This window comes from Acaromyces ingoldii, assembly GCF_003144295.1.
Source record: "Acaromyces ingoldii strain MCA 4198 unplaced genomic scaffold FA10scaffold_4, whole genome shotgun sequence".
Lineage (NCBI taxonomy): Eukaryota > Fungi > Basidiomycota > Exobasidiomycetes > Exobasidiales > Cryptobasidiaceae > Acaromyces > Acaromyces ingoldii.
The window spans coordinates 152,271-177,479 of record NW_020290250.1 but is presented as its reverse complement, the minus strand read 5'-3'; the positions used below and the strand labels follow the sequence as shown (position 1 = coordinate 177,479).

The window sequence follows — 25,209 nt, the reverse complement described above, 5'->3', positions numbered from 1 at the left end:
CCTGCACTACTCTGTCCTTCCTTTTCCTTTCTCAGCCCCGCGACGGCGAGTGAGAAAAAAGAAATACAAAAGAATGGCGCAGGCGGGCGTTCAGGTCGAGCGGCACCTGTCGTGCCCCTCGTGCAAGCGCCGCAAGATCAAGTGCGACCGCAAGCACCCGTGCAGCCAATGCGTCGTGGTGGGTAGCTGCAGCTTCAGCCCGCTTTTCTTCTTGCCACAACTAGCTCGTGCTGACCGGTCTCGTTTTGTGTTTTTTTTTTTTTTACTTTTCTTGCAGCGCGGCGAGGAGGCGCAATGCCAGGAGCTTGTCCGGTACAATGCGCTCTCGCTGGCCTCGCCGCTCGACTCGCTCGCGGCCGCCGCGACGGCCTCGTCGTCCTCGAAGCGCGCTTCGACGGGGCCGACGGGGCCAACGACGGAGGACCGAAATGCCGCGTCTTCCTCGACGGGCACGGATGCGGGTGCGTCGATGTCGCCGTCGTCTACGAGGCTGCTGGATCGGATGCTGCAGCTCGAGGCCCGTGTCTCGCGGCTCGAGGGGGGCGGGGCGGGGCCCTCGTCGAGCAGCGCCGACGGTCCAAAGGTTCCGCATAGCAAGGGGCTGGCCGCTCAGGCAGAGGAGGGCGAGCGGCACGATCCAGAGGCGTATTTGATGGTCGAGGTGGGTGCTTTCACCTTCTTCTGTAGAATCCTTCGAGGTGAGGCAGCTGACGGAGACTTGTGCCTCTCGCAGGACGTCGCCATGGGTGGACGACGCGAGAAGCGGGCCAGGCTGGCGATGGACGCCTTTCCCTCTTCGACGTCGTCGTCGTTGCGCTCTTCGCCTGTGCCTCGCCCCCTGCCGCATAACCACACGGTCAAGACACCCACGCTGGCACCCACGCCGACAGCGGCGAGCACGGCCACATTGACAAGGACCAAGCTGGCGCGTGATCGCAAGCGCGCAAGGAAGGGCACAGGGGCAAGCAAGAAGCCGAGAAAGGTCGACGACATTGATCGCATTCTAGCACTGATGCCCGATGCGGCCACGACGAGGATCTTGATTGACTTCTACGTGAGTGTGTGGCGTGAGATGACGTCTGTGTCCTTTTATATGCCAACTGATTGTGCCACGTACTGCACAGTTCCAGGACCTTGATTGGATCTTGAAGATTCTCGACGAGGAGACATATCGAGCAGAGGTGCGTGGGATGCGCGAACGCATGCCTGTTCGCGAAGAGCCATGCTGATTGAAGATGACATGCCAGATCGAGGCCTTCCTCGAAGGGCACCGGCCAGCGTCGACCCTGGATGCCGGACTGCTGGCGTGCCACCTCGTCATTCTTTGCCTGGGTTTCCACCTATGCTCGCGCGAGAAGCTCGTTGCGCTAGGCTACACGGCTCCCATGGCGACTCAGCAGGCCGCAACGCTGTTCGAGGCCAGCCGGCATGTCCTGCTCCACGAATGCCGCTTCCTTAGCGGCGGGCCAGCGCGCGTGGACGACGTGGCGTGCGTCGCCATCATGTCTCTCTACCAGTACGACGAGGTCGGCGAGGGCCAGGGCGATGCCGCATGGGTGCTCCTCGGTGCAGCCATCAAGAATGCCCAGATCCTCGGCCTGGCAGACGTCGACGGCAAGGGCAAGGGCGCAGCAAAGCCCATTGCGCATCCTTACCGGCAGCGCGCCAGGAGGCTCTGGTGGTTCCTCGTCTGGCTCGACTGGTCTCACGCCACCGGTCATGGATCCAAGTGTGAGTGTGCAGCGAGATCGACACGCGCTGCGACTCTGCTAATCATTCACGGCTTCTTTAGATGCATGTCACCCGGAACAAATGTCAACGAACTATCCCATCGACACAATGTCTCTCAATGGCGAAGACGACGTCGCGCCGCCAAACCTCTACACGCCCAATGGCTTCTCCATCCAGCGCATCCGCCTCGTCGAGCTGTATCGCGAGGCAGTCGACCTGCACAACAAGCAAGGAGGCACACTGAGCCTCGAGTCGACATGGGCGTGAGTATTTTCTCTCCAAGACATCTGCGAGCCCTGTCCTGCGAGCCCTGTCGCTGAACCAGACATGACAGCCTCGATGAAAAGCTGAAGAATATTGTCAAGACAATGCCGTCGCACTTTATGGCGCCTCAAAATGGCAACTTCATCTCGCGGCAGCACGCCTTTGAGTCATTCATGCTTCGACTTAATGTACAGAACCGCTTCCTGCGTCTCCACCGGCCTTTCCAGCTCGTGGGCAGCGGCAAGACAAAGGGCCAAGGAGGCGAGCTGACGCCCTCGCAGCGTCGGTGCTACGAGTCTGCGTCGGCCATCGTCGACCTCCTCCAGGAAGCGTCCGAGTCGCAGGTGGCAAGCCTGCTCAGGATGTGGATCGTCAGCCTCTATGCGCTGGGCGCCGCTCTCTCGCTCTTTGTCGCCCTCTGCCAACGCGACTCGATGGAGACGAGACAGCGGCTTGAGGTGCTGCTGAACCTCTTTGAGGCCAACAAGGAGGGCAGCCAGACGTGCAACAACGCATACAGGCTTCTCAGAGCGCTGAGGGCAGTCGAACTGAGCCACAGGAGGGTCAACAAGGCAGACGAGATCTTTGGCAAGGTTGTTGCCAGGTTCCTGAAAGAGGGCGAGGAGAGTCGTGACGAGGAGAGCGAGGACGACGATGACGAAAACGACGACGAGGGAGCACACGAGGATGGTGCAGGAGCACACAACGGAGCAGAAGCATTCGCAGGAGCAGAGGAGGGCAAACCGGACCATCAACAGCTGCATCAGCATCTCTTGTCGCCGCATAACCAGCACCCATATTCGTTCTCCAGTCCCCACCACCAGCTTCAGCAGCACCAGGACTTTGCGCCTATCCACGTGCCCGATGTCTTTTCACTCGACTTCGATGCGCTCCAGTCAATGGGTCTCGTCGTTGGGGATGGGCAGATGACTAGTGATTTTGATCTGGACTCGTGGAGACTGAGTCTCTAGAGGCATAGTATTTGTTATCGGAAAGCGCTCGCGCGCCGACTGGTGTGGGCACGGACATGGTCCGGATGCCGCGCAAACGGACCGAGCGCTGTGCCCGTGTATCTTTTTTAATTTCCCAACCCCGCGTTTTCTTTCTTTTTGGCTATCGATAACAGCAATGGCGATGGGTCTGCCGCCGTCCTGGGGCCACCGCAGATTGAATAAGAATGGGAGTATCCCACCTTTGTGTTCTACCTTCCCCCTTCCTTGTGACCCCCTTCTCAACCCATACATCGCATTCCCCCGTCCTCACAGAAGACATCATGCGCGTCGTCATTGTTGGTTGCGGCTTCTCTGGCATCACCACGGCCAAGACGCTCCTCGAGCTGGGCCACGAGGTCGTCATCTTCGAAAAGTGCCCCGACGTCGGCGGAGTATGGTCCAAGACACGGCGCTACCCCGGCTTGGCCACTCAGAACACCAAGGACACCTACTGCCTTTCGGACCTGCCCATGCCGTCGCACTACCCGGCATGGCCCGCTGGGGAGCAGGTGCAGGCCTATCTCGAGGCATACGTTGCCAAGCACGACCTCCAAAAAGTCATCAAGACTTCGAACGAGGTTGTTGAGATGGTTCGATCAGACGAGGCCAACTGGCTCGTCAAGACGAGCGACGGCCAGACGACAAAGGCCGACCACGTCGTCGTGTGCAACGGCATCTTCAGCGAAGGCTACGTGCCAGACTACCCCGGAAAGGCGGAATTCGAAGCCGAGGGAGGTCAAGTGCTGCACACGAGCCAGGTCAATGCGGATCTCAGCCGGCTGGCGGGTAAGAAGGTGGCCGTTGTCGGTTACGGAAAGAGCTCGTGCGACGTCGCATTCGCCATCAGCAAAGTCGCGTCATCAACCACTGTCATCGCTAGGAGACTCATCTGGAAGCTTCCTCGCAAGATTCGTGGATTGACCTACAAGTTCTTGCTCTTGACTAGGCTCGGAGAGGCCCTCTTCGAATACATCAAGCCCTCATCTTCTGTCGAGCGGTTCTTGCACGGTGCTGGAAAGGGCTTGAGGAACTCGGTCGTCGATACGCTTGAGTGGGTCGTCAAGGGCCAGCTCAAGCTCGAAAGGCTTGGACTGGTGCCCGAGGGCTCCTTCGAAACCATTGCTCGTTCCACCATCTCGCTTAGCACCGAAGGTTTCTACGATGCCGTGCAGCGCGGCCAGATCGCTGTCAAGCGTGACAGCAAGATCGACAAGCTCGTCGCGGGCAAGGGTGTTCTCCTCGACGACGGCTCCCTCGTCGAGGCCGATGTCGTCATTTGTGGCACAGGTTTCCGACAGGACCCACCGCCGTTTCTGCCAGAGAAGATCAGGAACACGTTGACGGACGAGGCGGGAAATTGGCTCCTCTACCGACACATCAAGCCCATCTTTGTTGACGACGTCACTTTCAACGGCTTTAACTCGTCGCTCTTCTGCCCGACATCGAGTGAGGCGGGCGCGCTGTGGATCGCTGCGTACCTCGCGCGGGGTAATTCCATGCTGCCCGAGACGAGGGAAGAGCAAATGCGTGAGACGCGCGAGAAGCTCGACTGGCTCGAGGAGCGATCCAAGGGCAAACACGCCCACGGCACCAACCTTGTTCCCTTCAGCTTGCATTCGATTGACGACACGCTGCAAGACGTTGGTGTTGACCTGTCCAGGTGGCAGAGATTCAAGCAGTGGCTGCTGCCGGTCGACCCTACAGCATACAAAGGTCTTGTTGGACAATTGCGAAAGAAGCTCGACCAGGAGGGGAGCCTGGCGAACTGATGATACCATTATCTTTCCCTTGTTCTCTCCATTCGACATGATTTTTGTTTGCTGTTCTTCATAAAATATTCTGCTTGCCTTCTTTGCTTGTCATGAATACAAGATATTCTCATAAGAGTCGCACCGCTGATCCTGAACGTCAAGAGGGCAAGTCTTCGTCGTCCTGGTCACATCTTCAGAAATTTGCCACATCTTCAGGACTTTTTTGAGAGGAAAGAACGACTTTTGAGGGAGAAGGATTGATTGTGACACGGCCGGTCATAAATAAAAAAGGACAGGAGGAAAGATGTGATATCAAGACGCTTGAGCGAGCTTCGCAACTTCGTCGTCGACATGCTTGTGCATGTCGTAATTGTTCATCTCGTCTACCGTCAGCTTGTCCGACTTCGCCGCCAGGGCTGCCTCTGGTGCGCTCAGGCTCGTAAAGCCGATTCGCTCGTTGAGGTTCTCGAGCGCACGCTTGCTGGCCTCCTGCACCCGAGTCGCCCGAGGGTGGCGGATCTTCTCGTACATGCGCAACCCCGCTTCCACGTCGGAGGTAAAGCGTCCACCGTACTTTTTGGAGAAGACAAGGCCGAGAGCGGCAGCGTCTTCAACAGCTTGACAAGCACTACAAAAGTTCTGGTCGTCAGCAAAGACGTCTCGAGAACGAGAAAGCATTTTGGGGTCCGTGGCTCACCCTTGAGACTGATGAGGCATCATTGGGTGGGCCGAGTCGCCCACGAGGGCTGCGCGACCCTTGACAATATACTTGTAAGGCTGGTGAATGTAGAGCCTCCAGGGCTTTCGCTCGACAGACTCTTTGATCAGGGCCACGCAGCGCGGGTCAAGCTCCGAGTACTGGCCTGCCAGCACATCCCTCAGATCGGCTTCGGCAAAGACGAATCCTTCCTCGTGGTGGTTGGTCATCTCCGTTGGCATGAAGAGGTAGAAAGAGATAAGCGAATAGCCGGCCATGGGACTATCAGATGCATCGATTTGTCAGCGACCTTGATGACAGAGTCTCACGGGCTCAAGAGCTCTACGTACCTCATGACGACCTTGTAGTACTGGCTCAGGTTGTTCTTTGGGTAGCCACCCCAGAATTGAATGGCCGGGTCTGCGGCCCAGTCGAGGCCGAGTGCCTCTACCTTTTCCTTTGAGACATTGACGCGGTAGCACGTTTGCGGTGCCGATTTCTTCTCTGCAACGATGCCAATGGCTTCTCTCACTTTGCTCCTGATGCCGTCGGCTCCGAGGACGAGATCTGCCTTGACCTTTTCCCCGTTTTCGAAAGTCACCACGCCCGCTTCGTGATCGACGTGGGTGGCGATGTGGTCCGTGACAACTTGGACAGGCGTGCCCTCGCCCTCCTTTGCCACGGCCGCGTCGTGGGTGATTTGCAGCTGGTCTCTACGATGGAACATGTAGTACGGCGTACCCCACTCCTTTGCATAGCCTGACAGGTCGTAGTCATTCCGGACTTCGCCCGTGTGCCAGTCACGCATGAGGAGGTGTTGCAGATCGACTGGTCTACCTGCCTGGACGTCGACGCCCCACTCATGGAGCCATCGGTTGCCGTTGGCGGCGCATGACAGGCTGGCACCGACTTCGACGTCGAAGTCTCGCCTCTCGTAGACGGAGCAGATGTGACCGGCTCGGCGCAAGGCAACAGCGGCCGACATGCCGCCGATGCCACCGCCAATGATGGCGACCTTGAGCGGCCGGAATTCGCGAGTGTCAACTTTTTCGGGCATGGTGTGGTGCTCAAAGCTGGGTAGGAAGGGTGCTTTGGGTAAGGAGGGGCTCATATCTGCTTCACATTGTCGTCTGCCCTTTTATCAGCAATAGGCTTAGCCCTAGATGGCAGTTGTTTTCGCACGCCAGCCACGTCCAAAATAAAAAAAAAGGTGAGGAATTACACCCGGACATTCTCCGGACCCCGCGAGGCCGGACCGCGTCCACGGACGTAAAGATAAAGGGGAAACGGTGTTGTGTCCTCATTCGAATTGTCCTTGTTGAATTACTTCATCGTTGTCTTTCCTATTGCTCTACTTCTCTCCACTTGCCATGTCTTCACTCATTCCCCACGGGCGACTCTCGGCTTCAGCCCGTGAGCATCGCTGGCCGGACTAAGGTCGGCGCCGCAGTGCGCTTCTAACGTTGGCTGGCGTGTACGGTCCCTTCCAACTTCTCTATAGACCTGAAGGCAACCTTGCTCTCTGAAGAGCTCACAACTGCCAAGCCCAGTCAGGCAGTGTTCTTTGCCGGGTGTCGATTCTCCCTTTTGAGCTTTGTCTGCCATGGTGGACTGCTGCCTGCCAACATGAAAAGCTCCGTACGATGGCGGTTCCAAGGCATGAAGCAGTCGCCCGCGCCTGTCTGTCATCTCACGCTCTTATGTCTGCCTTTTTTTCGGCTACAGCGGGGCGTCTTGTAACCGTGGCGTCCTTTGTTGACCTGTGGCTCGGCATGGGGTAACACCTCCGCCAGCTCTTCCTTCAAGTGGCAGCCTTATTCGAAAGCACTCAGCAAAGTGCTAGTTTTAGGGGCAAAGGAGGTGCAGCATCGTCCCCAGAAAACACCCATACCCAGAGGCAATTTCCCCTTCACCGACGGCGGATCAATAATACGCTTCGATTCACACAGAGTTTATGCTCATGATCTCGCCGAGCAATAATGTGAGTAGACGAGGAGACGAGGAAAAGATTGTCTCACAGACTAAGGCTCTGGGTCTGTACGGGATTCGCTCCTCGCAGGAGGGCTGCGAATTACTTTCCCTCTTGCCCAAATCAGACGATATTTCCGAAGGGTCCACCCTGCTGTTCCTACGTCGAAGCACGATCTTGATGATGATCGTGTTCGCCGCTGCGCTTGGCAATGTTGTTGTGCGACTGATGGGTGTGTCCATCGAGACGAAGAGAAAAATCGAAAGCTGGTCCTTACGCGTAATTTTTATTTTTCAGACATAGCACTGTCAATGTGCTGCACAAGTAACACCTGATGGTGGGTGATGTTCTACCCGTGAGCAGGCCTGACCGATGGAAGGGTATAAGGGGTCTCACCCTCACCTTCTGATCGGAGGCTCTTGTCCGTCTCGTCCCTCAACAACAACCTCGCCAAGCACCGACTCTCGTTTTCCAACAACACCACACTCTCTTCGTCTCCAGCCCGTTCGACATGGTCTCTGCCAAGTACGTTTTCTCTCTCGCCGCCCTCGCGCTCGCAGCCACGGCGGCACCCGTCCCAAAGATGCAGCCTGAGGCCGCCTCGCTCGAAAAGCGATCCTACACTGGCCGCGCGACCTTCTACGCTGCTGGCCTCGGGAATTGCGGCTGGCACAACTCCGGATCGGACATGATTGTCGCCCTTAATACGTGGGTGCCTCCCTGTCCAAGGCAACCTGTGAACTCTGCTGACAAGGTAGCTTTGTGACTTTCCTGCAGCGCACAATACGGGTCAACAAACCAGAAGTCGTCTCACTGCGGCCAAAAGGTGCGCATCCACCACGACGGCAAAACGCAGACGGCCACCGTGGCCGACTCGTGCCCAACGTGCCCGATGGGCGCCCTCGACATGAGCAAGGCTCTCTTTGGCGCCCTGACCAACGGCAACTTTGATCTGGGAGAGTTCCAGATGACTTGGGAGTTCATCTGATCCTCCATCCACCCCTTCTCGCTTCGCTGCCGCCCCTTGCCGGTCCGCCTCCCGCCTCGCTTTCCGTTGTCTTCCTCCCCGGTTGGAGTACCTCTCTTGTCTAGCACAAGAAGGCTGGTCCTCGTCCCTTTCTCTCGTCCTTCCCTCTAGCGTCTCTTGTCTATTGCCACGGGTTCCCTCTCCGCTATACACCGTACGACCTTACCTTACCTTACCTTCCCATACCTAATCCGCCTAACGTCTAATTACGCACCGACACCATCTCATCTCCCATTACTCTTTCTCCAAGTAATCCGCGCGATCGTCAACGCCGCTAGTCTGTGGCCGGGGCATTGCTGCGAAGGGCTTTTGTCCCAACGTCAACCTTGTATTTGGATTCCTCATCACGCAAAGCATCACACACGCCCCCGCCCCCCCTTTTGCTCTGAGTCTGTCTTTTGTGTTGAGTCTGTTTGTCAAGCGCCCATCACGGTTGCGTTGCCTAGGGGCGTGTTTTGAATCAGGCCGCGTCCGATTGGCCAGCCGCACTCGGCTTTCTATAACCGGACTCGCCGAATTTGGCCAAGCTGCGCGTGCGCGCCCAGGTATCTCGCGATCTCCACTGACGCTTGCTGACTGAGACCACACGAGCGATCCGCGCCCTGTGCAACACAACCTACCACTGCTCCATCACCACAAATTATAAACGACCAAGATGTCCAAGACGTTTGAGGCTGACGAGGTCAAGAAGCACACCAGCGGTGAGTCTCTCTCCAATCAAGCCCGCCTGCTCCACCTATGTGTCCTCGTTGAAAGGCCAGGGGTGGTGGAGTTTACCCCGCGCGATCTATAGTCGCGCGCCCCAATGCCTTCAGAGTCGACGGAACTTCTCTTCTGACTGTTAGACCCATCCTTCTCTGCAGAGCAATCGGCCTGGGTCGTCGTCGATGGCGGCGTGTACGACGTGACCTCGTTCCTCGACGACGTGAGTTGCATCTCCTCTCCCCCCTGACTCGTTTCTCCCAAAGTGGCTGGCTGACTCCTCCGTCGTCGACGTTGTCTCTCACCCCCACAGCACCCGGGAGGCAAGAAGATTCTGCTGCGCAACTGCGGAAAGGACTCGTCGGAGGCCTTCTGGACCTACCACTCGGAGAAGGTGCTCGCCAAGACAGCGGCCAAGATGAAGATTGGAGACCGTGAGTCTGAGCCTTCCTCCCTTTCCCATTGCTCTTCAACAGGACCCGATCCTGACGGTCGTGGATCTGCTCCGTTTCTCTGTACAGTCAGCCCGAACGCGAAGCTCTAGAGGGTCAGCGAATAGAGATCGACTGTATCCTCTCCTCCTTTTGTCTTTTCCGATCCGCGAGCAATCCACAGTGCCCCACTGTTTACTCTTTTGTCGCCTGTGAGATTCTTCTTCTACTTCGCCTTGTCTCTCTTCTCTTTCCCGAGCTGTACACGTATTCGGACCCGCTTTCCACATTCGCTGCGTCGCGATGCCACTGTACGCATGGGGAGGAGGAACGCGAAAGTGAGGGCTTTGCCTTGGACTCGCCCTGGCCACAGCTTAAGACGAAGGGAAAGAGAGAGCTGCGAGAGCACGCACCTCATCTTGTGCCTGCTGTCTACTACCTGATTGCATATGCCACATTCGGCATGTCTCCGAGAATTCGGGTTGTCATAGGTTCACCTCAAGGCAGCCATCTTGTACGCCTCAGGGTTCAGTCAGGCTAGCGCGCTGTCTGAAAGCAGCTGTCGACCAGCGACGGAATATCATCACACCTTGTTCGTCACTACTTGTTACTTGTGCATATCTCTCTTTTCCTCTTTGGGCATCGATAAAGAACAAGAAGAGAAGCGGGGAGTAGAATGCGTCTCTCCCAAAGCAAGCAAAAAATAATAAAAGAGGTATAAGTGAGCGTGGGTAGGAGTTGACTACGGCGACAGCTTGGGATGCTCAAGACTAACTAGACGAGACCTGTACGTGAGAGAGAGAGAGAGAGGCAAGAAAAGGGGGAAACAATACTGAAAGGAAGGCGAAGGGAGGAAAAGGAGAGGGAGAGGCGAGCGCTAGAGGACGGCGGCGCCACCAAGTGCAGCAGCGGCGACGAGGCCAAGGGCCAGGCCGAGTCCCTGGGGCACGGGCCCGTAGCTCCACGCGGCGCCGTCGCCTGCGGCCGTCGACTGGGCCATGACGGAGGCGGCCGTGTTGAGACTGACGGACGACTTTGTCGCCGAGTCTTGCTGGTTTGCCAGCTTGGGCACGGCCGTGTCGATGCTGTCCGAGTAGTAGGCCGGCGTCGACGCGCCCGCGGCAGCAGCGTACGAGGCAGGAGTGATGACAAACGACGTCGTCTGGGCGAGGGCCGAGTCAAAGGCGTGCGAGGAGCTGCGGGCGAGCGAGACGACGTCAAAGGTGCCTGCGGCGTTGGTGGTCCCGCCCGGGTTCTGGATATTGGGGTTGAAAGCCGTCGAGGTGACGGACGTCTGAGGCGCGGGGAAGGCGACGGGCGTGACAAAGGCCTTGTTGCCCGCGTCGTTGTTATCCTGCCCCCGCGCCATGGCGACAAAGGCGGCGGCGGAGCCCACGAGTAGTGCGAGCCGCATCTTGTTCAGGATTTTGTTTTAGCCGGGAACGGGGGGAGCGGGAACCAAAGCGAGCGTGAAATTGGGCGGCAGTGATGGAAGTTGTAGAGTCAACGCTGGGACGCTTAGGGAGTGAGACGACAAGTGGCGGAAAGGGTGAGCAAAGGGGGTTTGGAAGAAGGGAGCGGAGAGTGTAAGCAACCGGGTTGCGGATGCGATGGCGATGGGAGATGGATGGCCTGTCCCTGTGCAGATGCAGAGAGGGCCTGCTGAAAAATTGCGGGGCCTCCTCTTCTGTCTGTCTCCAAGAGGAAACAAACGGGTGGGCATTTCAACTTGATTGCAATTTAAATGACGTTTTTCCCTGGATTGCTTCTTTTTTCATCTCATCAGTTTGATCTCCGGCTTTTGTCTCGTTCATATTACACGGCGACAGCTGCTGCTGCTTCTATTGACTGCTAGTACACTACTACTACTCTTTTGCATCGACAATGACAATTACTATGTATAATACAGGCTGGAGATCTGTCACATCTGCCAAGGATGGGTGGATTACTAGGCCGTCTGCTGCTGCTGCGACGAAGAGGACTGGGCGGCGATCCACTCGCGCACGGCTGCCCTCTCGCAAAAGTCGGCCAGGCCGCCCCACTCGTCCCTCACTGCTGCCGCGAGGCCGGAGCGGGCATCGTAGAGGCGGAGGACGTGGGCGCAGACGATGCGGAGCTCCTCGCGCGTCACGTCAAACAGCTCCCACCACGGCTTGGGCTCGAGGGGCAGCACCGCGGGCTGGGGCTTCATGGTGTGCATGACAAGGTAGATGGAGGCCGCAGCGAGGACATGGGGCGCAAAGAGGGCGTAGACGGGCGTCTGGAGGCTGTGGACGAATAAAAGAGAGAGAGAATGTTGTGTGTGTGAGCAAGGCGCGAAGGAAGACAGCAAGCTAGGCGCCTCTCTGCACGCACGCATCGTTGAGAATGCCCCACGCGCGCTGGGCCACGCCCGGGTGTCGCTCGGCATCAGCGAGGCCCAGCGTCTGTAGGTAGTTGACCATCGTGGCATAGGGCAGGTTGACCTGGACCTGGAAGCCGAGGCGCTTGAGGATCTGCATCTCGGCAATCACGAGGGCGTCCTTGTAGTCGTAGAACGACGACGAAAAGTACTGCTCCGGCTCGTAGTGGAATGGCGGGACAGGGCTGGAGCTGCTGCTGCTGCTGCTGCTCATCTTGGACGACTGGCGAGGCAGCTGCTTGGCTCGAGGGCTGGGATTGTGCTTGGAAAAGTGCAAGCCGCGCTGGATGAGAAAGTCGTAGACGTTGATGAGGTCGCGCAGCCGCACCGGCGACTCCTCGAGCTTCGACGAGAGAAAGAGGGCGCCCATGCCGATGTCCTGGAGTCAGGGGAGTGAGCCACTTTTTTTTCTTCCTAGCACAGCAGGTCAAAGCTAGAACGCACCTTGATGGAGAAGCTCTTCATCGACGAGACGTACCAGAAGCGCTGGAAGAGGACCTGAGCCGTGGCCATGGTCACCTGTGGCCTGGGGGGGCGCGGAGGAGAACACCGTCAGTCTTGTCCAAATGACACATGCAGAGTAAACATCAACTCACAGGGACAGGAGGATGCCGGCCTGCTGGATGAGCTGACAGCCATAGACGCGCAGCTCATCCTCAAACTCGGCGGGGATGCCATCGCGCCTCGAGGGTGTCTCGCGGACCTGCGCCTCGCTCGCCAGCGTGTTGAGCAGCTGCGGCATGGCGCTTCTCCCCGTCCTGCATGTGCCCCTCTCAGGCTCGAGTCGGCCGGTCGCGTTTGATGTGTGTGTGAGATGAGCGGCGACTCGATGGGGCGAGGAATACTTCTAAAGAAAATATGAATAAAAATAAAAAAGTTCACAGGCGCAGAGGGAGAAAGAGAGAGAGAGAGACAAAGGCAAAGAGCTCGATTTGTGATCTGTGCGTAAGTTAAACCCTCTTTTGCTCACGTAGCGAAACAGGCGATTGTCAGGTGCACCTCATCGTCGACATCTTGCGATTTCACGCAGGCCGAGTGTCGCAAGATCAGCAAGGCGCGTCGGACAATCGAGACCGAGACCGAGACCGAGACCGAAAAGCGAGGGCAATCGTCGTTGGAGCCCCTCAGCTGGAGCGTGCTGGGCTGAGAGCTCTCAAAAGTGTTGGGCAGTCGTCGCGCGAGACAAAGCGCCGCGCCGCGCCCGCGCCCGCTCCGTGCCCTTCATTTCCCGCGCTCGACTCTTTTGATTGGCTGCCTGCTCCAGTCTGCCCAGAATGTCGTCGCAGTCGCCGCGGCTGCCGCTCCTGTCGACCCAGCAGCCACGACGGTCGTCTGGCTCGCGAGAACGGGCGTCACCGACGAGCATCAACAGCGCCGGCACCACCAGCACGACGTCGGCCAGCGGAGGAGACGCCCTCTTCTTCCACGCAGGGCCCAGCAGCAGCAGCAGCAGCAGCAGAAGCAACAGCGGTGCGCTCACAGCGGAGCCGGGCACGATGGACACAGCGTCGAGCCAGGTCAGAGGCGGCAGTGGCCGCCACGCGCCGATACGACACACGCAGCAGCGTCGGCGCCAGAGCACCAACACGCACATCTCGGGCATGGCTACGCCCGAGATTGGCGACGAGAACAAGGGCATGTTCCATAGGGGCGAGTACTACAGCCATGATGATGGCGCCGACGGGGACGATGGCTATGACAACAAGCAGAGGGGCCGCAACGAAGGAGGCAAACGGGGTGACAATGGCGAGCGCGGGGGCGCAGATGACGACGACGGCGACGACGACGACGACGATGACGACGACCTCGTGGCGATCGAGGGCCACGACGGTGCCCGCTCGGCCCGTGACAACGATGGCGACGACGACGGTGACGACAATGGGTATCGACCAGTGCGTGGGATGACGGGTTCGGCGACAGACTACACGTCACACGCAGCGCAGAGACGAGCATTCTGGAGCAAGGCCGTCGTCAACCTGTCGCTGATTGGGTCCTGGTGTGAGTGTCTGTCTCTTCTTCTTTCTCGTCTACATGCACTGACAGTAGAGGGTACACACGACCAGACTGCTTCTCGACACTGATGAACCTGTACAACAGCTGGCTCTTCTCCAAGAAGCACTACCACTTCTCCTACCCGCTCTTTGTCACCTCGATCCACATGGTCGTCCAGTTTGGCCTCTCGAGCGCCATTATGTTCTTCTTTGCCAGCAACCCGCGCATCGTTCCCCGACGACGCAACGGCAAGCACGCACGCCCAGATGGCCGCGACTGGCTCTCAAAGGTCGTCCCCTGTGCCCTCGCCACGGCCCTCGACATTGGTCTGTCGAACCTGAGCCTCAAGACAATCACCCTGACCTTCTACAGTGAGTGGGATGGATTCCCCTTTAGCGGAGGTGCTTGACTGAGTGGAGTCCGCTTCTACCACAGCAATGTGCAAGTCGAGCAACCTGGCCTTTGTCCTCTTCTTTGCCTTCCTCTTTGGCCTCGAGAAGCTGCGCCTCTCGCTGATCGGCATCATCGCCCTCATCACCGTCGGCGTCATCATGATGGTCGCCGCCGAGACTCAGTTTGTGCTCGAGGGCGCCGTCGAGGTCCTCACCGCCTCGGCCATGGGCGGCCTCCGCTGGGCACTGACCCAGCTGCTGCTCGACCGCGAGAACATCGGCATGAACAACCCGATTGCGACAATCTTTTGGCTCTCGCCCGTCATGGCCATTGCCATGTTCTGCGTCAGCCTCATCGTCGAGGACTGGCCCACGATGGTCAACGGGCCCTTCTTTGACGGCGTCTCGCGCTCCCTCAAGACGGTCCTCCTCATGGTCGTGCCTGGCTTCATTGCCTTTTGCATGAACCTCAGCGAGTTTGCGTGAGTAGTGCCTCCCGCCCCAACCCGTTTTCCCTTTCTTCTTCAGATGGAATCAAGCTGATCCCCAGTTGGCCCGCGTCTGTCTCCTGCGTCCCACAACAGCCTCATCCAGCGGACGTCGGTCGTGACGCTGTCCGTCGCCGGCATCTTCAAAGAGGTCCTCACCATCTTTGTCTCGAGCACCATCTTTGGCGACGAGCTGACGGCCATCAACGTCACGGGCCTCTGTGTCGCCCTGACGGGCATCGGGCTCTACAACTGGCTCAAATACCGCATCCTCACTGGTCGCATCCATGACGGCAGCCCTGGCGGCCTCGCAACGATGACGGCGGCGGACCGGGGCGCCGGCTACACCCACCTCGCAGGCGAGCCCTCGTCGTCGTCAGTCGCTGCCGCTGCGACATCGTTCTTCAAGGGCCGCCGGCGAGGGAGAGAGCCGGGGCAGAGAGCGGGCGACGAGAATGGCGAAGAGAATGACGTGCTGTTCGACGACGAGCAGCAGGCCGGGTCCGGCGCACCGAGCAGCCTGGCGATGAGCGAGCGCGACGAGGCGTCGTCGACGAGGAACACGAGCCCCGCCACGCGGTCCCACAGCCACCATCACCCGCTGTCCGAGGCAGAGCGGCAGAGGCTGGCCAAGCGCGAGGAGGAGGCCGACCTCTTTGGCTGGGAGCACAGCGGGACAACGACGACGGGCAACGGCTATGTCGAGGGCAGCGACACAGAGTAGCCAGTTCTTGCTTCATCTCTGTGTCTCTCTTTACTCTAATCCGATGCTCGAACAGAAAAATAGAATTGTTTTGCTCGTTGTCTTTCACTACTACTACTGCTACAATCGGCTGGAGGACTTGCGGCGCTCTGCGTCCCACAGGCCGCCGCGCGCGACGGTGGCCTGCTTGACGAAGCCTTGCTGCTCCTCGTTGGCGCTGGCCTTGTCTGCCTTTCCGCGAGGTGAAAAAGCCAGCCGGAGATGGTTGACAAAGACCTGTGCATCAGTCACGCAGGATCAGTCACACCGCATACTGCTAGAGGTTCTCTGCGTGTCAGCATGCTCACCTCTGGTTCTTCGAGCGCGGCAAAATGGCCACCGCGCGTTGCGCGAGAGTAGAAGGTGAGGTCGCCCGTCCTCCTCGCAGCGCCCTCGCTCGTGTTTGCAATCTGTCACACGTCGTCAGCCCTGTGGGTTTTTGCATTGAGCAGCATGGGACGGTCGAACTGACCTCAAAGGGAAAGTCGGTGTAGCCAAAGGGCACACGGAGGTAGTTTTGCGACGCCGTGTGCAGCTCGAGCAGGTTGCGGTTGTTGTGGTACGGCAAAAAGGACGTCGCGATGGATCTAACCCAGGGGGGAATTCTGTCAATCTCTGATGATCTGGCGAGACAATGCAATGCGAAGGCAGGCAGCTATACTCACTGGGTGAACCAGTAGAGGGAGCAGACGCTGAGCATGCTCTCCTCGCTCAGCGTCGGCGTGCGGCCCAGCGTGGGGCCGTAGAAATAGCCAAGCCAGGCGAGCAGGCCCACGGCCGAGTCCGACACGGCCGCGCCCAGCTGCGAGGGGCTGATCTGCTGGATCCAGTAGTAGGCCATGTTTTCGGAAAAGTTCTTCATCTTGAGCAGCGACTTGCGCGCCTCGTTGGGCAGCCATGCGATGAGGCTTGTCGTGAGCCACTCGGGCATGAGTGCCGCGAGCGTCGCTGCGCCCCAAGGCGGAGAGGGGCAGAAGTTCAGGTGGACCGCTGAGGGGGTGCGTGAGCCTGTGATGGCGTATTCATTCGGACACAGTGCGAAACTCACCTCGGCAGCCTGTACCGTCGGCGCGTGCAAACTTGACGCCGAGTAGCCGCGCGTGGATGCTGCCAGTGTTAGGGGTAAAGTCAGAGAGTGTATGCAGCCTGAGTCAGCAGAGGAAGACGCACCTGCCCCAGTCGCCCCCCTGGGCAGCATAGCTCTTGTAGCCGAGCACATCGACCATGAGCGAGTCGAGGATCTTGCAGTAGCCCTCGACGTCGCCCGTGCCTGCCTTTCTCGTTGGCGGGCCCTTTGACCAGAGGAAGCCCGGCAGCGAGGGTGCGACGACGTGGAACGCTGGTGCGCTACTGTCCTCTGGCTCGGCAAGGCGATCGAGGACGTGTCCAAACTCGAAGGCGTTTCCGGGCCAGCCATGAATGAGCATCAGCGGGATCGCATCGGGCCGCGACGAGGGCCGGTGGATGAAGTGCAGGGGCGTGCACCAGTCAATATCGACGAGGTACTGCGGCTGGGCATTCAGCCGGGCCTGCAGGGCATCAAAGTCAAACGACGTCGTCCACATGTCGCGGTACTTTTGCAGAAAGGCAGGCGTGGGGAACAGGCCACGGTCCTGGCGGAAGTTATCCTCGGGCAGGATCGAAGTCGGGGACAGGCGGGCATCGCGAAGACGCGAACGGAGCGAGGCGATCTCGTCGGGGGTGAAGTCGACGCGGAACGGCCGCACAGCGCCATTGCTTGCCGTTCTGGAGTCCGATGAGGAGGCCATCGTCGTCGTCTCTGTTGTGAATGAGATTTGAGTAAGAGGAGCGAGAGGGACCTAGCTGAGCGCTTCACCGGCGCCATTTATTGCCGGAGATCCGCAAAAGGGCCGTGCGAGTGAGATTTTGAGCTTTGTCGCGACCTTTCCGTCTCCTAGTAGTAGTTGCAATGCAGAGGTTTTTGACCGCAAGGGGCCCAGTTGTGGTACACTCATTTCTCTAGCAAGCAATACAGAGCACTAATCTTGCTTTGCCTTCAAAATGCTAACAAGCCTGATCAGAGACGTCAGACTCGGGTGTCGCTATGCAGTGTGGATCGCTGTCTGATTCGGGTTCACGCAGCCAGGTTAACCCCGATTTGCCAAGTGTATGCTCTCTCTCTTCGAGGACGCAATCGCCACCTGCCTCCCTGACAAAGAGGTGCTGTGAAAAGAGGAAGAAGAGAGTCAGCACCCGGACGCCAAAAGGTGCACAATGCTGATAGCTCGGCCCTGGTACCGCGGGGCGCCGCGGTGTATTTACGGGAAATCCGAGAGAGACGGAAATTCGGAAAGATGCAGCCCCGTCCATGCACTGGTACCGGTGTTGTGCTATGCAACACAACTCTCCTTCACCTGCGCAGGCAGAAAGATACTTATAAAAGGGACGACAGCAAGGTGGATCAAGCAGCTCATCAAAAAGGCAAACATTGTGAACATCCACCTCCTCCTTCCCCAACTAAAATGAGCGCAATTCAGAAAATCTTCGTCGTCGGCGGCACTGGCGCGCAGGGGATGCCCGTCGTGCGCGGTCTCGTGGACAAGTATCGCTGCCGAATCCTCACGCGCGACGTCTCGTCGCCGCGCGCGCTTGAGCTCAAGGCGCTTGGTCCCAACATCGAGCTCTTCCAGGGCGTCTTTACCGACACGGCAGTCCTGAGGCAGGGCATGAAGGACTGCGACGGTGTCTTTTTCAACCTCGACGGCTTCAACACGGGCGAAAAGGCAGAGACCTTCTGGGCGATTCGAAGCTACGAGCTGGCCAGGGAGCAGGGTGTCCGTTTCTTCGTGTACGGCAACCTAGATTACGGGTACAAGAAGGGAGGCTACGATCCAAAGTACCGATGCGGGCACTACGACGGCAAGGGAAGAATCGGCGAGTGGGTCCTTGCCCAGTCCAAGGGCAGCCCGATGGGCGCAGCCGTGTTCACCACGGGTCCCTACATGGACATGACGGTCGCATATGGCACGCCCATGATGCCCAGCATCGTCGACGGCACCGCGACCTGGGCCGTTCCGCTGGGAAAGGGTGCTGTCCCCCACGTCTGCCTCGAAGACTGCGGTCCATACGTGCGATGGCTCTTTGACCACTTTGACGGCGAAGCAAATGGGATGGACCTCGAGGTGGCCATTGACCACATCGCCTACGAGGACCTGGCCAGCGCATTCAGCGCCGTCACAGGCAAGCCTGCGCGCTACGTCGATGTGACGCTGGACGAATACTGGGAAAAGGGTCCCATGTCCAAGGCGGCCACAAACGCCACTGGCTACACCGTCGATCCAGATGACGCCGCAGCCATGACGATGCGCGACAACTTCACGGGCTTCTGGAACCTCTGGAAGAACTCTGGTGGAAATGCGGGCGTGATCCGGCGCGACTATGCCCTGCTCGACCGAATCCATCCCACTCGCATCAAGTCGGCCCACGAGTGGTTCAAGAAGCAGGACGAAGTGGCCCGCAAGAAGGGCTCGAGCCTGTGGCAGATGGCCGAGAACACCAAGCCCATTCTCAAGATCCATGAAGACTTTGCGTCTGGCAAGATCACCCATCGTTCTCGGGTGTAGTCTGTCTGGCCTCCTCTCCTGCACAGCACTGCATACCGTCTACTTGTTTATTCACTAGCCCCATTACTGATTAGGATGTCTCTACGTACCACTTTGTAAAGCTTCCAGCCTCTTTATTTGTGAAGTATCCTTGTTGCTTTCCTTCAATCGACCAAACTTCTGAGCTGACATTGACACCTGCCATGTATTTGTCAAATAAAGAAGATATGGGAAAGGTGAATCTCATCGTGCTCGCGACTGATGCTCGAGGCATCTACATTGTGCGTGTGGTCAAGGGAGCTAACAGCCTCCGCCCACCCCGCATTGGACCTCGCATTTGGGCGTTGTGTCCGTGCAGCCCGGTCCGGCGTACCTCGTGACGTCGTGGCAGAGGAGACCGTTGTCGTCCGTGATTGTGCCGTACTCGGTCTCGGTCGTGCAGCAGTCTGGGCCGTCCATGGCCCTCTGCCATTCGGCATCGCTGCCCTCGTCTAGGCCGCATACCTGGGGGACGAGCTCGGCGGTGGTACTGTGGGGAGATTCGAGAGATTGGGAAGGATGGCACAGTTTGCCCTCGGGATACTTGCATGGGTTCTTTGAAGATTTGGACCTGTAGACACGGCAGCCGTGGGGCGACTTGGCGCCTAGCTCGTAGCAGCACATTTGGTATTTTCCCGTCTGTGCGTTGGGGCACTCGAGAGCGTAGAATATAGGCTGCGAGTACCTGGGCCTGGCGAAGTAGAATAAAGGTGTTGGTTCAGGTATTTGTGAGCTGATGACTTTGAGAAACGAGCGAGCGACACTCACAGCAGGGTGGCCGCAACAGCCGCGCTGATTACGAGACTGGCCGTCGCAAGACTGGCGAGGATGCATTGCTTGAAGAGCATTTTCGTGGTCTTGTTCTGGAAGAGCAGATGTGGTGTGCTCTGCTTGGTGGGTGACAAGAAAAGACGGCTGCTTCTCGGCAAACTCAAGAAGGGGGAAGACGACAGAGGCAACGGTTCGTCGTTACACAAGAGAAACGCATCCCACCTCAGGTCCGCCTTGTTTCTAGACAATGGGAAAGTCCGCTCTTCGCCCTCCGACGATTTCAGCACAGAATTCACACGGTAATGAGCTGAGCGCGGCGACGCCTGAACCCCGCATCCTTCAGCGGAGTCCACTTCGGGCGGGCCGAGGGCATCAAGGAAGGCTGTGAGCCTTGCCGCTCAGGTCACCTCACTCTCATTTCTTTGTTAACACCGCTTGGGCGTGTCCCGCATCCACTAGGATGAGATTGAGGTGGTGCGCAGGCATGATTGATTGTGTCCTTGCCCCCGCTGTGATGACAATTATACAAGTGCCTTCCTGGCGAGACCAGAGCGAGACACAACAACGAGGCTGAAGCAGAGACGAAGAAGGAACGCGTCGGCTGAATTTGTCACACTCGCCGGCTAATTGGCTCGCGCGCACGTTTGCTCCACCTCTCGAGTAGTTCGTTGCTGCTTCTTGCAGCAGCGAACGCCTGGCTCGTCTGTCAATGTAAGAAGAGGTCCACCAACCAGGGCGAGGAGAGAATGACATGCCGGTGGCGCGATTCGTGCGGCACTCGCCCTCGTACCTCTACCTGAAGCTCTACTCGCTCTCGCTCCTCGTCACCCTCTTTGCCAGTGCCCCCGTCTCTGCGCGTTTGGCGGCCGCGTCGGCGGCGACGAGGAGCGACCATGTGCGGTGGATCGAGCGCGTGCGGGCGGTGGCCGAGGAGGGCGTGCGCAAGCGGAGTGCCGAGCTGCGGCGCCTCGCCGGTCTCTCGCCGGTGGCCCCCACTACTGCCGCCGAGACCGATGAGAGCAAGGGAAAGGCCGAGACTGGACTCTCACCCAGGAGTGTGGGAGTGGGAGGAGGACGAGGAGTACGGCGACAGCAGGGACACCCGTTTCCCTTTGCACTCAAGACACTGGCGACCGATGCCGACACGCGCTTCCCGCAGGTGGCGCTCACGTCGGTCGGCTCGCGCGTGGCAAGGGTGCTTCGTCGCTGGGGCCGGCGCGTCAAGGACATGAGCGAGGTCCGGGGCTCCGTGAGGCGCGATGCCGAGGACATCCAGCGCTTCCCCGAGCTGGCCCTGCAGGCCCATGTCCGGCGCTCGGCCCAGGCCCACGAGCTCGAGACGCGGTTTGTCGAGGCACGCAAGCGCCACGCCGCCGACCACGGTCACCTGGCTGCCTTTCTCGCCGAATCGCTTTCTACCAATACGCCCATCGAGGCGGCCGATGTGCCGACGGTGGCTGTCGGTGGCTCTGGTGGTGGCTACCGTGCCACATTTGGCTTTGCTGCCGCACTGGCCGGGCTCAAGCGCGCCGGCGCATGGGACCTCGTCACCTGGCTCGGCGGCGTCAGCGGCTCCTGCTGGACCATCGCCGGTCTCTACACCATCGCGGGCCTCTCGCCTGCCCGGCTGCTGGCCCACTACCGCGCCGTGGCACGCGAGGGCCACCACCCGATGAGCAGGCAGGCCCTCGACACTGTCGCACGCTCCCGCCGCGGCGTCTACTTTCTCCTCGCCCCGCTGCTCGCAAAGGCAAACAGCGGCGTCGTCGGCGTCGGCATCATGGACCTCTATGCGACCATGACGACGTGCTACCAGCTGCTGAGCCGCTCGCCACACGCGCGCCCGCGCCTCGCCAGGTCTACCTTTCAGTTCTCCCGCGTCTGGCAGCGCCACAGCCTCGCTGCTGGACACGCGCCCCTGCCCGTCTTCTCGGCCGTCCGGGTGATGCATGCATCGCCATCTTCAAGCGACTCACGGAAGACCAACGACGCGAAGCACATGGCGACCGACGAGCAAGACAAGGAGACGGCGGGCATGCCCACGGCCGACATTGCCGGCCTCACGCGGGGCCGGCTCAACTACCAGTGGTGGGAGGCCACGCCCCTCGAGGTTGGCTCCAGCGATGCCCGCGCATGGATCCCCACCTGGGCCTATGGCCGGTCGTGAGTTTCACTGACCCCCTCTTTTTCTTCCCGCCTCAGAGCAACGCTGATCTAACTGAGCATCTGTATCGTGTATGCCAGCTTCGTGTCGGGCAAGTCGGTCTCGACGGCACCCGAGATCTCCCTCGCCCTGCTGCTGGGCCAGGCCACGAGTGCGCCCGCCGGCCCGCTCACGGGCTACATTTCGGCGCTCCTCGCCACGTTGCCCCGCGGCACCATCATGTCGACGCTCCTCGCGCGCCTCAACGACTTTGTCATGCACCGCCGCTGGGAGAAGCGCTGGGGCAACCCGATCCGCGGCGCAGACGAGCCCAACCCGCTGTACGGCATCGGCGACGACGGCACTTGGGAGCCAAAGGGCCGCATCAAGCTCATGGACGGCGGTCTGAGCAACAATCTGCCCAATCGTGAGTCCGTGCTTCCGCTGATGCCTTGTGCTTGTTTCTACACTCGCTAACGAAAGCCTACATGCTAGACATCTTCACCACTGCAGCCAGGCAGGCCGATGTCATTGTCTCCTTTGACCAGTCATCGGACGTCCAGACGGGCGCCTCGCTCCTTCGCCTCGCCGACTTTGCACGTGAGCGCCGCCTGCTCCTCGTCCCCGACGGCGACACCTCGCCGCCGCCGCCATCACCGCCGCCGCCCACCCGCGACAGCGACGCAACGCCCACGGCGGACGAGATACGGCAGCGCTTCAAAGGGAAGTACGCCCTCATCTTCCGAGGCTGGAAGGTCAAAGACGACCAGTCAGCGGGTGTCGCTTCCCCCACTGCCAAGCCTGCCGTCACGGGCGACCCTGACGTCTACCTCGTCTACTGCCCCCTGCTGCCGCACCCGTGCCAGCCCGACTTTGACCCCGTGACGGCCCCCTTCAGCACCTCGTACAACCTCGTGTGGACCAGCGAGCAGGTCGACACGATTGCAAAGACGGCGCAGGCCAACGTGCAGGACTATGTCGTTCCTGCGCTCAAGCAGGTGCTCCTCGAAGCCTACCAAGCCAATAGAAGACGGCGCCTCCGCCAGCAAGTGTAACAGTACAGCATCACTGCTTCTCCCGTTAGAGCAACATTAGAGACTAGAAGGCTGCAATGAATGCATGAATATGCCTTGCCTAACTGGCCCTTCTCCTTCCTATAGTCGACAGGACTGTAAATCAGGGCTATGATATGGTTCTAGAGCGCCATTCCGCCTACAAGTCCATCCTTGTTGCGATCGCTATGCAGTGAGGCTGGCACCGGCCCTGCGACGAGGAAATGTGGTGTGCGCGTGGAGCCCTTTTTTTTTCTACTTCGCACGAGCCATTTGCCTGCCTGCCTAGGCGCGCCTTGCTCACGACCGCCCATCATCGCCATCGAGGCGAGCGAATCGGAAATGGCCGATGCAGACGACGTGGCAGCCGCCGAGATCTCGCAGCGGTTCCTGTCGAGGCCCACCGCCAAGGACAGGATCCTGCTTGACGTGGTGAGCTGCAGAAAATGACAAGCGAACCAGCAAGGGAAAGCTAGTGACTGACGGCAATGGCTGCGCCCAGTATGAGACGCCCGATACGCGCTTCCAGCCCGTGTGCGAGCATCTGACCCTCGACGAGTGCGCAGCGGCCAGGCCAGGCGAGACAGAGACCTGCGAGATGATCCACTTTGAAGTTATCCAACACCCGCACACGGAGCCGTCCATGGGTCACTGCAGGTGGGTCCCCATTTCCCTCTCTCCGTTGTACTCTCCCTTGCTGAGTCTGTCGCCGCCGCGGTGCCCACAGCTTCCTCAACACCTGCCACAAGGGCAGCAAGTGCAAATTCATGCACTTTCGCCCCGTCCGCCACCCGCGCGCCAAGCCATTCGAATGGAAGACCATCTACGCCGACGACCCTTTCCCCAAGCGCACCCGGGGTCCGGGCATTAGCAGCGGCGGCGGTGGCAGCAGCAACCAGCAGCCGCAGCAGCAGCAGCAGCACGTCGAGAGCATCCTCGGCGACTCGCAGCTGCAGCTCGAGGGCGACGAGCGGCTCTACGTCGAGGCCCTCGTCCGGCACCCTGCGCGGTCCCTCTTCAACCGCGGCCTCAGAGCCTGGACGCGTGGCGCCGGGGAGGCCACGGGCGAGCTGCCTCGGCCACAGGCGATCAAGGCCGACCTGTCGCGCTTCGACCTCTCCATGCTTGGAAAATTCGACGTCGTCATGGCCGATCCTCCCTGGGACATCCACATGAGGTGCGTTGTCCTTCTCTGCAGCGTCTTCACTGCGCTGTATGCTGATGTTAATGCCCGCGTTCCCGTCCTCTCCCTCTCGCAGCCTGCCCTTTGGAACGGTGCCCGATGCGATGGTGCGCGCGCTGCCGATCCCCCAGCTGCAGGACGAGGGCCTCCTGTTCCTCTGGGTCACTGGACGCGCGCTGGAGCTCGGCAGGGAGCTTCTTGCCCAGTGGGGCTACACACGTGTCGACGAGATCGTCTGGGTCAAGCTCGGCCAGACGCAGAGGCTCATCCGCACTGGCATGACTGGCCACTGGCTAAACCACACCAAGGTGTGTTGCTCACTTCGTGCAGTTCGTCTTTCTCCTTCGGCTGACTCGATCGTGACACCCTGCCTTCACAGGAGCACTGCCTCGTGGGTGCAAAGACCAAGTCGGACAGCGTCGCAAAGGAGCAGCTCGTCTCGCCGCTCCAGCACCTCGCCACGACGTACGCGGGCTCGCACGCCGCCGGGACGCCCGCTCCCGTCCCAGCCTGGATCCACCGGGGCATGGACTCGGACGTCGTCGTGACCGAGGTCCGCGACACATCCTGGAAGCCAGACGAGCTCTACTCGATCATCGAGCGCCTGTGCCCGCTCGGACGCAAGGTCGAGCTCTTCGGCAGGCAGCACAACACCCGTCCCGGCTGGACCACGATTGGTGACCAGCTCAAGGCCGACGTCATCCACGACGCCGAGCTCCAGCGCAAGCTGGACCGATGGAGGCGCGCCAGCTGACGTTGCTACTACCACTGTATATCACACACACACTGAAAACACACTGTAATATATCGTCATCAAGACTTGGATTGACACCTCGTTCGAACTGAATAAAGAGAATACAAGGAGGGGGACCGGGGCAC

At 59.5% G+C, this 25,209-nt stretch overlaps 12 protein-coding genes across 12 annotated transcripts; 7 read left to right on the top strand and 5 right to left on the bottom strand.

Annotated features, from left to right (window-relative positions):
• Positions 1–27: 27 nt before the first annotated feature.
• Positions 28–4,756, top strand: FA10DRAFT_280085 (hypothetical protein; the record flags this gene model as incomplete). The annotated part of the gene is made up of 8 exons (XM_025523592.1): positions 28–178; positions 278–661; positions 734–1,054; positions 1,125–1,181; positions 1,248–1,731; positions 1,793–1,994; positions 2,057–2,928; positions 3,261–4,756. Exons 1-8 carry the CDS (start codon positions 74–76, stop codon positions 4,754–4,756), a joined length of 3,921 nt encoding a protein of 1,306 aa, XP_025376111.1. The 5' UTR covers positions 28–73.
• Positions 4,757–4,993: 237 nt separating this feature from the next.
• On the bottom strand, positions 4,994–6,564 carry FA10DRAFT_267532 (FAD/NAD(P)-binding domain-containing protein). The gene is made up of 3 exons (XM_025521947.1): positions 5,786–6,564; positions 5,436–5,717; positions 4,994–5,366 (listed from the first exon to the last, which is right to left on the bottom strand). Exons 1-3 carry the CDS (start codon positions 6,490–6,492, stop codon positions 5,051–5,053), a joined length of 1,305 nt encoding a protein of 434 aa, XP_025376110.1. The 5' UTR covers positions 6,493–6,564; the 3' UTR covers positions 4,994–5,050.
• Positions 6,565–7,714: 1,150 nt separating this feature from the next.
• FA10DRAFT_302309 (hypothetical protein) lies at positions 7,715–8,810 on the top strand. Its single transcript, XM_025525096.1, has 2 exons — positions 7,715–8,112; positions 8,182–8,810. Exons 1-2 carry the CDS (start codon positions 7,916–7,918, stop codon positions 8,390–8,392), a joined length of 408 nt encoding a protein of 135 aa, XP_025376109.1. The 5' UTR covers positions 7,715–7,915; the 3' UTR covers positions 8,393–8,810.
• Positions 8,811–9,086: 276 nt separating this feature from the next.
• On the top strand, positions 9,087–10,098 carry FA10DRAFT_302308 (putative cytochrome b5; the record flags this gene model as incomplete). The annotated part of the gene is made up of 4 exons (XM_025525095.1): positions 9,087–9,132; positions 9,295–9,356; positions 9,447–9,567; positions 9,655–10,098. 4 exons carry the CDS (start codon positions 9,087–9,089, stop codon positions 9,675–9,677), a joined length of 252 nt encoding a protein of 83 aa, XP_025376108.1. The 3' UTR covers positions 9,678–10,098.
• Positions 10,099–10,275: 177 nt separating this feature from the next.
• FA10DRAFT_267529 (hypothetical protein) lies at positions 10,276–11,198 on the bottom strand. The gene has a single exon (XM_025521946.1). It carries the CDS (start codon positions 10,976–10,978, stop codon positions 10,442–10,444), a length of 537 nt encoding a protein of 178 aa, XP_025376107.1. The 5' UTR covers positions 10,979–11,198; the 3' UTR covers positions 10,276–10,441.
• Positions 11,199–11,438: 240 nt separating this feature from the next.
• On the bottom strand, positions 11,439–12,877 carry FA10DRAFT_267527 (cyclin-like protein). Its single transcript, XM_025521945.1, has 4 exons — positions 12,562–12,877; positions 12,410–12,491; positions 11,920–12,344; positions 11,439–11,831 (listed from the first exon to the last, which is right to left on the bottom strand). Exons 1-4 carry the CDS (start codon positions 12,705–12,707, stop codon positions 11,513–11,515), a joined length of 972 nt encoding a protein of 323 aa, XP_025376106.1. The 5' UTR covers positions 12,708–12,877; the 3' UTR covers positions 11,439–11,512.
• A 64-nt stretch (positions 12,878–12,941) lies between these two features.
• On the top strand, positions 12,942–15,641 carry FA10DRAFT_267526 (TPT-domain-containing protein). The gene is made up of 4 exons (XM_025521944.1): positions 12,942–13,963; positions 14,029–14,328; positions 14,393–14,831; positions 14,934–15,641. The coding sequence occupies exons 1-4, from the start codon at positions 13,240–13,242 to the stop codon at positions 15,559–15,561; spliced, it is 2,091 nt and encodes a 696-aa protein (XP_025376105.1). The 5' UTR covers positions 12,942–13,239; the 3' UTR covers positions 15,562–15,641.
• A 19-nt stretch (positions 15,642–15,660) lies between these two features.
• On the bottom strand, positions 15,661–17,348 carry FA10DRAFT_286809 (alpha/beta-hydrolase; the record flags this gene model as incomplete). The annotated part of the gene is made up of 6 exons (XM_025524104.1): positions 15,661–15,816; positions 15,888–15,989; positions 16,052–16,166; positions 16,245–16,569; positions 16,628–16,686; positions 16,750–17,348. 6 exons carry the CDS (start codon positions 17,346–17,348, stop codon positions 15,661–15,663), a joined length of 1,356 nt encoding a protein of 451 aa, XP_025376104.1.
• A 595-nt stretch (positions 17,349–17,943) lies between these two features.
• Positions 17,944–19,255, top strand: FA10DRAFT_302303 (NAD(P)-binding protein). The gene has a single exon (XM_025525094.1). It carries the CDS (start codon positions 18,063–18,065, stop codon positions 19,161–19,163), a length of 1,101 nt encoding a protein of 366 aa, XP_025376103.1. The 5' UTR covers positions 17,944–18,062; the 3' UTR covers positions 19,164–19,255.
• Positions 19,256–19,442: 187 nt separating this feature from the next.
• Positions 19,443–20,029, bottom strand: FA10DRAFT_286807 (hypothetical protein; the record flags this gene model as incomplete). Its single annotated transcript, XM_025524103.1, has 2 exons — positions 19,443–19,872; positions 19,950–20,029. 2 exons carry the CDS (start codon positions 20,027–20,029, stop codon positions 19,443–19,445), a joined length of 510 nt encoding a protein of 169 aa, XP_025376102.1.
• A 336-nt stretch (positions 20,030–20,365) lies between these two features.
• Positions 20,366–23,204, top strand: FA10DRAFT_302302 (FabD/lysophospholipase-like protein). The gene is made up of 3 exons (XM_025525093.1): positions 20,366–22,115; positions 22,197–22,522; positions 22,591–23,204. The coding sequence occupies exons 1-3, from the start codon at positions 20,704–20,706 to the stop codon at positions 23,148–23,150; spliced, it is 2,298 nt and encodes a 765-aa protein (XP_025376101.1). The 5' UTR covers positions 20,366–20,703; the 3' UTR covers positions 23,151–23,204.
• A 252-nt stretch (positions 23,205–23,456) lies between these two features.
• On the top strand, positions 23,457–25,140 carry FA10DRAFT_275470 (MT-A70-domain-containing protein). Its single transcript, XM_025523269.1, has 5 exons — positions 23,457–23,579; positions 23,650–23,804; positions 23,875–24,324; positions 24,407–24,638; positions 24,710–25,140. Exons 1-5 carry the CDS (start codon positions 23,490–23,492, stop codon positions 25,082–25,084), a joined length of 1,302 nt encoding a protein of 433 aa, XP_025376100.1. The 5' UTR covers positions 23,457–23,489; the 3' UTR covers positions 25,085–25,140.
• Positions 25,141–25,209: the final 69 nt, after the last annotated feature.

Excerpts from the sequence above, each read along its gene's own strand:
- FA10DRAFT_267532 (XM_025521947.1), bottom strand. The coding sequence starts at position 6,492 with ATGCCCGAAAAAGTTGACACTCGCGAATTCCGGCCGCTCAAGGTCGCC. Across the intron at positions 5,718-5,785 it reads TACTACAAGGTCGTCATGAG|TCCCATGGCCGGCTATTCGC; the intron begins GTACGTAGAGCT and ends TGCATCTGATAG. Across the intron at positions 5,367-5,435 it reads ATGCCTCATCAGTCTCAAGG|TGCTTGTCAAGCTGTTGAAG; the intron begins GTGAGCCACGGA and ends GAACTTTTGTAG.
- FA10DRAFT_302309 (XM_025525096.1), top strand. The coding sequence starts at position 7,916 with ATGGTCTCTGCCAAGTACGTTTTCTCTCTCGCCGCCCTCGCGCTCGCA. Across the intron at positions 8,113-8,181 it reads ATGATTGTCGCCCTTAATAC|CGCACAATACGGGTCAACAA; the intron begins GTGGGTGCCTCC and ends ACTTTCCTGCAG.
- FA10DRAFT_267529 (XM_025521946.1), bottom strand. The coding sequence starts at position 10,978 with ATGCGGCTCGCACTACTCGTGGGCTCCGCCGCCGCCTTTGTCGCCATG.
- FA10DRAFT_267527 (XM_025521945.1), bottom strand. The coding sequence starts at position 12,707 with ATGCCGCAGCTGCTCAACACGCTGGCGAGCGAGGCGCAGGTCCGCGAG. Across the intron at positions 12,345-12,409 it reads TGAAGAGCTTCTCCATCAAG|GACATCGGCATGGGCGCCCT; the intron begins GTGCGTTCTAGC and ends CCCTGACTCCAG. Across the intron at positions 11,832-11,919 it reads TGGGGCATTCTCAACGATGC|CCTCCAGACGCCCGTCTACG; the intron begins GTGCGTGCAGAG and ends ATTCGTCCACAG.
- FA10DRAFT_267526 (XM_025521944.1), top strand. The coding sequence starts at position 13,240 with ATGTCGTCGCAGTCGCCGCGGCTGCCGCTCCTGTCGACCCAGCAGCCA. Across the intron at positions 14,329-14,392 it reads AATCACCCTGACCTTCTACA|CAATGTGCAAGTCGAGCAAC; the intron begins GTGAGTGGGATG and ends CTTCTACCACAG. Across the intron at positions 14,832-14,933 it reads ATGAACCTCAGCGAGTTTGC|CCTCATCCAGCGGACGTCGG; the intron begins GTGAGTAGTGCC and ends GTCCCACAACAG.
- FA10DRAFT_302303 (XM_025525094.1), top strand. The coding sequence starts at position 18,063 with ATGAGCGCAATTCAGAAAATCTTCGTCGTCGGCGGCACTGGCGCGCAG.
- FA10DRAFT_302302 (XM_025525093.1), top strand. The coding sequence starts at position 20,704 with ATGCCGGTGGCGCGATTCGTGCGGCACTCGCCCTCGTACCTCTACCTG. Across the intron at positions 22,116-22,196 it reads ACCTGGGCCTATGGCCGGTC|CTTCGTGTCGGGCAAGTCGG; the intron begins GTGAGTTTCACT and ends CGTGTATGCCAG. Across the intron at positions 22,523-22,590 it reads GAGCAACAATCTGCCCAATC|ACATCTTCACCACTGCAGCC; the intron begins GTGAGTCCGTGC and ends CCTACATGCTAG.
- FA10DRAFT_275470 (XM_025523269.1), top strand. The coding sequence starts at position 23,490 with ATGGCCGATGCAGACGACGTGGCAGCCGCCGAGATCTCGCAGCGGTTC. Across the intron at positions 23,805-23,874 it reads CCGTCCATGGGTCACTGCAG|CTTCCTCAACACCTGCCACA; the intron begins GTGGGTCCCCAT and ends CGGTGCCCACAG. Across the intron at positions 24,639-24,709 it reads ACTGGCTAAACCACACCAAG|GAGCACTGCCTCGTGGGTGC; the intron begins GTGTGTTGCTCA and ends CTGCCTTCACAG.